Source organism: Cololabis saira, chromosome 4 (assembly GCF_033807715.1).
Source record: "Cololabis saira isolate AMF1-May2022 chromosome 4, fColSai1.1, whole genome shotgun sequence".
Lineage (NCBI taxonomy): Eukaryota > Metazoa > Chordata > Actinopteri > Beloniformes > Belonidae > Cololabis > Cololabis saira.
Genome location: NC_084590.1, coordinates 38,306,496 through 38,318,744, shown reverse-complemented (window position 1 = coordinate 38,318,744; position 12,249 = coordinate 38,306,496). Strand labels below are relative to the sequence as shown.

The window sequence follows — 12,249 nt, the reverse complement described above, 5'->3', positions numbered from 1 at the left end:
CTGGAGCCCTAGCTCGGAGGCTTTTCCGAGAGCCCCTTCGTGTAGACGAGGCTCACTATGCGTCGCATGAATGCATGGTTTTGTGGACAGAGTTGGGAACGGACCAGATGACACTCATCGTTTTGAAAAGGCCACATTCACGCTGGCTCATTTCACAACAGATCTCAAATATAAATCAAAAGAAAAAAGGGATTTATGTTTTTTTCTACAGAGCCCTTTTATTGGCGTGCAACTTCATTAATCTATCTTGTACCCAAACAATTCCCATCTTTGTGATGAATGGGTGTGGGATTCCACCGAGTGCGTTTACTACCTTCAAAGAGCTGAGCGTACTGGGGAAATCCTGCTGCCCGCAGCCAGTCACACGCCTCTTTCGCTTCAATTTCTGAAAGACAGAGATAAGAAGTGAAATTCAACCACAGCAGGTAACTTCATTTCGAAAGAAAAACCACCAACACATCGACAAAAACAACAAAAACTCTGCTGAACTTTGTATCCTCCGGGCACAGACTCAGGAGTAAAAAAGAAACAACGTCGTCATGCAGAAATAAGAGCCAGAGATACTATTTAAAAATCTAAAAAAAAAAAGAGGCTTCAAACGATATTAAGTGGATCAAGACAGGATCAACAAACCACATAAAACAATAGATCAGGTCAAAACCTTTGCCAGAACTCACATTTCCCACTAAAGAAAAGCCTCTGTAGTCAGGATCGTAAAGTGGTGCTGCTGATCTACAGAGTGAGGTATGTGCAGGCTTCAGAGCCATGACGAGGAGCAGAAACAGGCCGCTGGCACGTCTCCATTAATGCTAACAGACTTGGGTGCCATCGTGTCAGACATCGTGCCTCATGGAGACATGATGTCTGACACAACAACACACTGGCTGCTTTACTTTACAAACTAACATCACGTGGGACAGTCGTCTTCCGTGTCCGTGTAAGAAAAGCTGTTGATCAGCTGAATCATGAAAGACTTGTTTGTGTTATTCTGTGTTTTTTTTTACTCAGAAAATAAACTGAATTCATGACCAATCTGGTCACTAATAGAAGTATTTACTGGATCTCTTTTTGGTTTTCCAATGCATGATGCACAAAACTACAAATCGTCGGTCACTCAGATTGATCCATAATCAGAGGTGGGTAGTAACGAGTTACATTTACTCCGTTACATTTACTTGAGTAAGTTTTGTGAAATGTTGTACTTTTAGGAGTAGTTTTGAATCACTATACTTTTTACTTTTACTTGAGTAGATTTGTGAAGAAGAAACTGTTACTCTTACTCCGCTACATTAGGCCACGTTGAGCTGTTACTTTTCTTTTATTCCCTCCGCGTACGTGTCAATCTCATGACATCACTGAGTGATTCTTTGGGAAAAATGTTTGTTTTTGCATGTTTTGTCACATTTACACAGACTCAAACACACACAGAGTTTGTATGAGTTCATGTTTGTTCTAGTTCTGCCTGGTTAAAAAAGAAAAGTACAAAGGCTTGAAATGTTGTGCTACTTGTGCTTAATTTATTTTTTTATTGTGTTATTTTATTTATTTTATTATTTATTAAAGTACTTGAATTTACTTTAAGATTATTTTAATTTAAGCTATTTTTTTTTATTAATTTTAATTTATTTTATTTTATTGATTTAATTTGCCTGAAGATGATTATTTTGTAATTTTGTCTGTTTGAATGGTTGTGTTAAAAAAATAAATCAGACGTTACTCAACAGTTACTCAGTACTTGAGTAGTTTTTTCACCAAGTACTTTTTTACTTTTACTCAAGTAATTATTACTTACTTTTTACTTCTACTGAGTCATATTATTCTGAAGTAGCAGTACTTTTACTTGAGTACAATTTTTGGCTCCTCTACCCAGCTCTATCCATAATGAAATAATGTGATTAAAGAATCAATACGACTTATATAGGAAATGTATTTTCCAAATGTAATGCTGAAAGGATTTCTTTTCAACCTGCAGAGCAGATAAATGTTGTGGTTTAACAAGCTTTCCACAATAAAGAGTCTCTAAATCCTGGAAAAGGTAAACATCACATCTGAGAAAAAAAGCTCCTCACCCGCTGCTCGTGTGTGACAAACAGCTCTCCCGCTCCACACGCCGGAGGTCTCACTTCCAATCTATACCCGACGCCGCGCCACAGCCGCAGGGCGAAACCACAACTCACGCAACACCACGTAATTACAGCAACTATATACCTGTGATGAAGACGCTGCTCTCGGGGGCTTTCAAAACAACTCACCTGCTTTACTTCTGTGTCACCAGGAAATCAATGAGCAGTGACTCTGGTTCTCAAACTGAACAGCAACTGAATAAATATTAACATTTCCCTGTGTCCTTGGATGTCACAGAAAGAAAAAAAAAAAAGGTTGACCAGCTTTAGCCACTAGTTAAGTCAACATGAGGACGCAGTTACCTCTACTCCCACCTGCATCAGCAGAAGCTGAAGACTTCCACTCCAGTTAACCCTGCCTCCCAGGTGGATAATACCAGGTAAGTATCATTCAGCTGCAGCACAGGGTGAAAGAGCTGCCGGGTCCTCCCGTGTCCCATTGCCGCAGGTTGCTGAGAGAAAGCAACTTGAGCTGGGAATTCCTCTGTTTTGCATTCTGTAACACGATACTGAGACATTCTGTCCTCTCATCCTCTCTCTAAGGAAATCTCTTGTGGATAAAAGACTGGGTGGGCATCGTGCCAAAGAATGAGAACTTGTGTTTGCTCTCTACAACCCCCCCCACCCCCAGCTTTAAAACTGTGTACAGTATAGAATTACGGCTTCACAAAGAGATGAAACCCAGTTGAGGCTGCTAACACGACGGGCCAAAATGTCAAAAGCTGTGTTAGGATAAGATATATGTGGCAAGGGCAACTCCTTCCTTTATCATTAAGTTTATGTAACATCCAACATAAAGAACATCTTTTATACAATTCATTCCCTGGATATATGACATGTAACATGGTGCTGGAGTGAAAAATGTGACACATTTGGAGCAGTACTTAAATTATGGTGGAACTAAAAAGGCCCAACTGTGCAAATTAAATACTTGTTTTTGTCACAAACTTTTCAAGAAAGTCATCCTGTGTCACTTGTTGTGAAGAAAACCGGACCATGCTCCTCACTGCAGCAGAAACCTTCACAGGCAATTTCCCCCCAAAACCCCTTGAAACAACTAAGCTGTTAGTTTCCTTCCAGTAACAATTTACTGTGTACTCACGGGGTATTTTCATCATACAGCCGGAGTGGTTTTTATATCCATCAAGACTTAAGAGTGCCTCTCAGCATGTCAAAGCATCTTCATTCCCACGCTGGGCCACATTCCTGCTCTCTCTCTCTCTCTCTCTCTCTCTGAACACAGCTGGCAGTTTGAACCTCTTCCCCGTTCTCCTTCCTTCTCCCCATGTGCCTGTCCCAACACTAAATCTCTCCTTCAAACCCACCCCTTTCAGTGGCAGCCTCCCGAACACTCACCCCTCTCCTCCTCCCCTTCCCTCCAGCTCCTTGTGCCCGACAGCTCCTACCCAAGTCAGCCCACGACAACTCTTTTAAATCCAAGTCAGCATATTTGGGGGGGGGGAAGAGTTCCTGCACTCAAAAGTACTTACCGAATTTCAAAAGCATGGATATTAATTTCCCAATACGTTACGCGTTTTCAGTTACATTTGGACAGATTGCATTTAAAATTTTTCGATATTTCATCATAGAGGCGTCGAGACTGATGTGGGAAATGTTCAACTGAAACAAACAAAAAAAAAAGAAGTGTTGCTTGGAAGGATCCAGATGTTGTTCCAGTAGGTCAGTGAAATGGAAAAACCGTCGCCAGCTCGGCTCGGTGGGGAAAACCATGACATACGCTGAAAGAAATCAGCAGCGGTGAGTCATGCTGAGGTGTTCGGCTCACGGTTCTCAGCACAGGCATCATCGCAGTGATATATGCGTCTGCTTCCCCTTCACGTCAACCTCTCTGTCTGCGGCTAAAACGATGAAAGAGAGGAATAGTGTGACCATTGTCACCTGAGGACAAAGAAAAGGTTCTCTCCAAAACAGAGGGGGGAAAAAGACATACAGCATATTACTTAGCATATTGTCACTTTTGTACAGACTCACCCGGCACTTTAAAACCTTGTTTTGTACATTTCTGGTCTACATTTTATTTTACTGTTTATACTTTTTATTGTTTATACATTTCATTTTATTTTATCTCTTATATATTTGTTTTTATATTTGTATTGTGTTGCACCAATCCCCAAAACAAATTCCTCGTGTGAAAACTTGGCAATAAACCCTTTTCTGATTCTGATTCTGATTCTGATTCTGATTAAAACTGGGTTTGTAAATACATGATGATTTACAGTGCATCTTAAAAGGAGTTTAAAGTGATCTATTTTAGATTAAAACACATCACACAAATTCCTAATTATCCTAACGATTATGCTCGGATAATCCAATCATATTAATAATCCAATTCTAAATTGGATTATAAGAAAAATCCCCAAATCTTTGACTAAAAAGGAAAATCTATTCATTAAATGTATGGTTACAGGCACTTATAACCGGGGTTTTCCACGGCTCTGTGATTGCATAAGGATATCATATCCGGTCATAATTTCCAATCATGAGAGCAGAATTCCAGATGTAGCCCACCTCTGCTCTTTCCTCACTTTGTGGCATTTCGGTCATTTCCTCTTCTAATATAGTGGGGTTAAGACTTAAGCATTAAGCTAAGAGTGCAGACAGATTGACGTAGGTAACCTGTTTTAGTCACCGTAACAAAGCATTTCAAAATAAATACACTCAGCACATATCAGGGGTCTGAAAACACTCTCAAACAAGCCACTTTAGTGTGGAAGTACCATGTAGTCCTGTAAAAACATCTGTGCTTTCCTCCCCCACACTGCTTTGATAGGGAATGAATCAGCCAGACGAGCGAGGCTGAGGGCTGCGACCGAGCACCCAGATCGTCTGTTTGAACACCTGGAAGAAGGGAAGACCAATCCAGCTATACGGTAAGAGATTTTCCTGGTACTGTAGGTGTTGTCGTGCTGGGAGGCATTGTATAGGAGGCCTCTTCTTTTCCTTTATGATGCTAATTGCACACAGACACCCACTCACAGTGAACAGTCAGCAAAGACTAGACAGACAGCCGGGGGAACCACACAGAGCCTTCCTCTAGTCTGCCCCAAAACCACAACATCTGATGCTTCATGCCCGAAATAGCCCTCTATCTCACAGTTTGAAAATAGGAAACTCAAATAAGGATTGGGGCGACGGCCAAAAGATGAATGCAATGCAGTCTCTTGTTCAGCCATGCTCCCTCCCTCACTCTATAAAAAGCACCATTTTGGACCATTTTGGTGCAAAATAGCATTGCGAGTCTTTGCAGTCTCACTGTGACGTAATTTCAGTGATGTAATTCACCTGATTTACTGTCCACTCTTGCATTATCTCTTCATCACTTTTACACGAAATGTATATCTATAATATATGTATAAATGTCTTTGTCAAAATTGATTAAAGCATTAATGAAAATTAATCTGTAAACACAAGAACAAAGGCACTTGTTTCGTCCCGTTCTGCACTAACGGCAAGTTACAGATTTTGTACTGAATTTGTATAAATAGACCCTGATAAGTGTGACATACTAAGAATGTAAGTCTGCATGCAAATCCAGTGTTTTGTTTTGTTTTAATAACGGAGGCCCCTGATCCTCAAAGGGAAAGGCTGCTGCTTCACAAGGTGGATTAATGGAACCGTACCCCACGTAATTCACCTTGGTGTCGTGGGAACAAAAGCTTTGCCATTCTCCAGAGTTGCTCTTAATTAACCGAGCTCTATGTGTCCCTCGCACTCCAATATCCTCGGCACAGTGTGACTCAATCGCCGGCAGAAACACGAGGTGCCACTTGGGGAAAAAAGGCGACGCGTCCTGACTTTGTAGCAAACTTATCTGAGTCAGGAAAGGTGTTAAGGTAATGAACAATAGACGTCCACAAAGGTGAGCAACAACACGGGGCCTTTGTGGATGTGACTTTGCTCTTGATGTAGTGATTGACACATGAGCTGGCTCCACGGGCCAAGTAATTACAGAGGGGGCACTGTTGAATCACCCGGGGACCTCCGGCCCCCTCATTTGATCCCGTGGGGCTCACAGGGGACCTGTTATCCTGCAGTCGACATGGGATGCAAGGTTTTAAGACGATCACCTCTAGGCTTGTGTTGCTAAGACACCAGACCAAAATGTTCTGAAATACAAATGAGCCAGCAAATCTCGGGGCCTGCTTTCGCCCCGTGGTCTACACTGACCTGTGGAGAGATGTTTTCAATGGATCCCATGTCTCCAGTAACAAGTGGATAAAGCTAGGGCTGGGCGATATATCGAGATTTTAATATATATCGATATATTTTCAAACACGATATGGTACGAGACAATATCGTTTATATCGAAAAATTCTTTTTTTTTTTTTTTACATTTTTTTTTTATGATTTTGATATAGCTTATTTTGTGACAAATTGACTTGAATGTTTTATTTGAGATTTGCACAAATGTTTTGTTATTTGCACAACTGTCAACCTCAGTGGAAAAGTCTGCCTGTTACTGTCTACATTGTATTAATTGCACAGTGTATTTTAATTTAATTGTTATGCAGGAAAGGGATATTTGTTTTATTCTATTCAATAAGTATTTTTATTCTATATATGCAGGCAGTTTATTTTTATTTCATTTGTTTTATACATTTTGATATTGTGCAAACCTCTGTTAATAAAGGAACCTGTGTGACATTTGGCACGAGGCTTTGTATTAAAACTGACGGTTTTTTTAAGGGTTTGCCTCAGAAAAAAATGAAGCTAACAGAGATGCTATGCTATAATGCTTTGGGGGAAACCCCAATTATGGCACAGAAAAAATATTGATATATATCGAGTATCGCCATTCAGCTAGAAAACATCAAGATATGACTTTTGGTCCATATCGCCCAGCCCTAGTCTCCAGTAACAAGTGGATAAAGCTAAAAAAAAAAGTCCCAACGGGCTCCTGGAGCACATACTAGAGGACAAACACAGCCCAAGCCCAAGAAAAAGCCAAGAGCCAAGACGGCATTAGCATTCTGAACCTGTGGGTCAGAGTTTCACAGACATCCACTTCATTCACGACAGCCAAGTCTGGTGAAAACACCACCTGTCATCATCACGGGGGCTTTAATGCTCTTTATTTTCTGTCAGACGACAGATCACAGATACATGCTACTCAAGTATGAACACAGTGTGGTTGGAGATTTTAAATGGCTACACTGGTGCAGGACCTTTCATTTACCCACAGACACACACACACACATACACATATACACACACACAGCAAGAGCTTATTGATTCTGAGAGTAAATAACATAACTCTGTGAGCTAGTGAGCTGCTGTTGTTGACCATTGCCAAAGCCTGCTGGGTCAAAAGTCATCAGGGCTGTTTTCCTCCTGAGGTCCTGTATTGAATTTAAACAAGAGCAGCACAGCTGTGGTAACACTCTCCTTCACCTCTGAAGGACACCCAGAGAGAGACTCCTTTCATCTTTGGGGGGGAGACAGCCCATCTACTCTCTCTTTCTCTGCCAGCCTCTTTCCTTTGTCTCTTACTCAAATCTGGAATTACCAGACAGAAGTTAGCCAGAACTCACCGGTCACTAATTATACAACAATGCACGGCGATGACGTTAAACATGCCGAGACGTTCATTCAGACGATGTTATTCCTGTGATGCACCGGTCCCCAGAAGTCTTGTTACAAGAAGAAACCCTGATTCACTTCTTTTCCACGGTGAGATTCCAGCTCGAAGATGGTTTTATTGTTTTCTGGAGGATTAATGTGATGGGGTTTTTTTTTTTTACTTTTTTTTGGGGGAAATCACTATAACAAAAAGCGTTTCACTGAAGGATTTACAAATTATCCCCGACCCAAACTGTAAACCGATAGCCACTTGAGCTGGCCGGCTGTCACAGCCAGAAGACAAATAAAGGGCTGCGATGTTTGGGATGTGTGACCTCAGAAACGAGCCAAAGCTTCAAAGTTCAGACCATTAACTCTGCCGTGTCTTCATCCAACTCGTTACTGTATCTCGCAGTCACTCAGTTTTGAGAAAATGTTCTAACAACCACATGTTGATTCCCCCGGAGTTGCTTTGGCAAATAGAAGAGACAGAGGGAAGTGTCAAGTGTGCTCCAGCTTCACAGTCAGGTGTTCTTCCCCTTTAGTCACACTGCAAGAAGGTTTGGCACATGGCATCTAACAGGATCCTGTACCCGGGGACATCTGACCCTCTAACCTCGGGTGAAGGAGGACGGACATCTCAGCCAGCGGCTCGGAGTACAACAGAAACCAATCAGCTGAGATTTCTGAGAAATACATAATACAGCAATTTCCAATGCCAGATGCACGAACTAAACACTTCCAGACTCTGGACTGCTGCCACGTTCCCACGCATGCTCAAGTGTTCTGACAACCATCTTGGCGGCCCTTACGAAGAATTTGCTTTCTCTGGTGATGAAAACATCAACTTTGGGTTTTGCAGATTTCGTTTTTTATTTATTTAATGCAGGCGTGACTCTTTGTAATCTGGACTGTACTGTTTCCTGCAACCACAGCGTTGATTTTAGCAGAGGGTTCTTCTGTTTTCCAAGTTGGAGAAATTCACTCTGTAAACAGATAAATAAATAATGGGGTGTAGGATTAATAATGCACATCAATAGCTATCTGTTCTGAGCGGCTTTCATCTTTCAAAAGTATGCTTGTCCCCCCCTCATATTTAAATCTCTTTTTGTTTTTGGTCTTCTGGCCAACCCAGGAACCATGCAAACAATGAAACAGCCTGATGAAACGCATCCTGCAGAGGTGTGGTTGTTGTGGAAATCTGTGCTTGCTGTCCAGATGTGAAGCCTGGAAACAGGCTTCAGAAGGGGACGATCAAACTTTACTCTTCCTTACTTTCCCCAGCTCCCCTTTCTGTCGCCCACAGCCTCTCGTTGGAATCTTCCTCCTCCGTATGTCTTCCTGCAGCCCTCCCTCGGTAAAATTTGGATTGGATCTTTTACAGTTATCTTTTCAGCTCCCTCCTCCATGTCTCTAATCCCATCTCTCTTGCAGCCAGCTCCCATGGTTTCCCATGAGGCCATGCAGCTCACTGTATCCCTCCATTCAAAAGGCTCTTATGGGTCTACCTTTCCGGTTGCTTCGTGATTTGAAGTACCTACTGTACATGTATTCTTTTATGCATAGCTCAGGAGGCTGCATGCCCTGCCATGTCATAACGTTTTCCCACTTATAATATACGGTTGTGTCACTGTAATTCTTCCTTCCCTTTGATAGTCTATATGAACTCTGTCATTTGATTTTCCAGTGATGCCACACAACATGACTAAAGGGGGAATATGAATTACTGACAAGCGCTCAGTCAACTAATCTAAAATCATGACTCAAACATGGAAAAATATCGACTGGAAAGCTATCGACACACGTTTCCGTCAATCGTGGCAGCCACACAAATAAGACATCTCATGCTCAAAAGCTTATAGGCACAAGAACACTGTAATCTACGAATTACGGTTAATGTGTGACCACGGGTCTGTAAAGTGCTGAAAATGAGGAAAAGATGGGGTGAAAAACATCCGGAAGAAACTCCTCAGAAGTCAAGTCCTGCTGAGCTCCATTAGGTCCTCCTTCCTCTCATTTGGAAAGGTTCCCAGAGGGGTCTGAAGTGGGCTTCCCTCCTTCTCTGGGAATGGTCTCAGAGAGTCAGAGGGTAGAGAGGGGGCCAATGTCAGAACAAGGGCCCCTGCCGTGAGAAAGCCCTGTCAGGACCTCCACAATAAAAGCATGGAGCCATCCCTGAGGACGCTGGTCCTAATTAACAACATCAAAGTGAATGGCCACTAAACTTTGTCAGGAGCCTCACAGCACTGAGGCAGGAAGCATGTTGAGTTCCAGCAGAGAGGATGATGGAGCCAGCGACATGCAGGTTGGCTAAAAAACAAATACCATCTATATGCAGAGCTCTTTGTTCAGGCTGACCTGAGCTTCCACACTTTCCAACATTTGAACACGCTCAGAGGTTGAATATGAAATCTTGAATCACAAAGGACAGGCTAGAAAACACACACACACACGCACACACGCACACACACACACACACACACACACACACACACACACACACACACACACACACACACACACACACACACACACACACACACACACACACACACACACACACACACACACACACACACACACACACACACACACACACCTCGGTTGAATGGCCCTTAAATTGGCGAGGCAGGAGCTGAATGCTCTTCGTCTGGTTGCTTGCAGCTTTCACACTCGTGTCAGTTTTTCCACCCGGTGAGGTGTAATGCGCATTTCCACCACAAGAGGGCAGTCAAGTACTGAACTCCGACACGCTTGAACTGACACCAACGGAAAATGGAAAGCATGCCGAACACATAAGTGTTTAACATATGAGAGACCAAACATCCATAATCTCAATAGTAGGGTGTGTTTTGGAGTGAGGCAGCTGCATAATCTACACAAATTAGTGAAGAGTGGGAAGCATAATGTTTATTATATTTAGACACAACGCATTGCTATGTGAGGAGAAGAGGACATTTGTGTCCTTTTGCAAAATGTAAGTAACACATGAATGAAGCATTTAAGTGCATGGATTTATGAGCCAGATATCCGAGACTTCAACGTGGGATCAACACCGAATATATGTTGCACTTTTTTTGCCGTAAATAGCCAAATAAGGCATATTCCAGGGTTATTTTCTGAATCTGTGAAAAGGGGTTCAGTTAATGAGTGACTTTCCATTCTTGTTACAGTGCAGCTTTGGTATTTCTGAAATCTGCACTAAAAGTTAATGATTAGCTGTGCACATGTGGCAGCTGTCAGGCGCTCCTTACAGGAAGTATGCCGATCCATTCACAGGACACAGCTTTTCAGGAAGACTCTGAGCTCCGTGTGCCACATAAGAGGTAATCTAAGGAAGGAGGTTTTTGAACGCGACCTTCGTTCCCAGATGTTGGCTTGTTCCTGTCCATTTGGAAGAAATAGAGCTACTTACTCAGTTTCTATCAATAGTCCAGGAATTTAGTGACAACTTAAAAATCAATTAGTTACAATGTTTAGTTTCCACAGCAAGAACCACTCAAGCCAGATCAGATCAGTTATCTCATCGTTCATCACAGAAAATTAATCTAAAACAAAAATGTTTTGCTCTGTTGTTTTTGAGGATATACCGATATGCACATTATGATATGATGATATATTTCTGTCTTTGCCAATTCAGCAAACTTGGCAGAAGAAACAAAATATCGTAACAACATATGCATCACTTCTCAACTAGACCAGGAATAACTTTAGAAGAGAATCTGCTGCGACATTTATTGATATGCGATTTTCAACCAGGAGGATCGTCCGTACAACAGCCTGTGTGACGCACACTTATCCACCACTTCCTTCGTTGATCTGTTGTACAGGTTAATATACAAAAAAACAAACAAAGCAAAGCACGCCGTTTCTTGAGGAATAAATCATTCAGTATGTGTCACGCTTGACTTCAGTTTGACTTTGGACTTTCATTGTAAACAGCACAATTTGAACTCTGTCCACTGCATTGTGGAAGAATTGTCTCCATTCAATGTACTTTGTTTTTCGACATTCTTTTGACTCTTAATTGTTAAGTAAACAGAACAGCCTGAAAGAGTAACAACAGTCACAGTGTTGAATGTCGGCTGTTTTCTTCACTCTTAAGGCAGCGGACAAGTATGGCCAACTGTCCGTCACAACACTTTTATTCATAAACAGAACCCAGAAGGGGTTCGTATGAGCTGAGAAAGTCACGTGCATCATCAGCATTTATCATCTCATACGCAATTCATCACCACTAATGATGATGTGAACTTGAAAGGAGAGGACTCTCTCAGCGTGTTCCTGTCATGTTGATGTCCAGCATTAACAATTTTTAAGTATGCAAGCGAGGGATGGGAATCAAGCATGAGAGCTAAAATGGTACCAGTTACAGTAGGGGGGGTCCAACCCCAGTTCTCGAGGGCCGCTTTCTCGCATGTTTTAGGCATTCTGTGCATTAACACAGCAGATACAAATCACTGTGTCATAAGCAGACTTGTGCAGACCTTGATGACCAGCTGATGCTGATCAATTATTTGGAATCAGGTGTGCTGAGGCGAGGAGA

General features: G+C 42.1%; 1 protein-coding gene across 5 annotated transcripts in view; it reads right to left on the bottom strand.

Moving 5' to 3' along the window:
- Window positions 1-12,249, bottom strand: part of stard13b (StAR related lipid transfer domain containing 13b) — a 70,151-nt gene that overhangs the window by 11,578 nt on the left and 46,324 nt on the right. For all 5 annotated transcript variants that reach the window (XM_061719695.1, XM_061719696.1, XM_061719698.1 and 2 more), the window contains one exon: window positions 314-385. In XM_061719695.1, coding sequence (XP_061575679.1) covers window positions 314-385 — 72 coding nt within the window. The remainder of the gene's footprint in view (window positions 1-313; window positions 386-12,249) is intronic.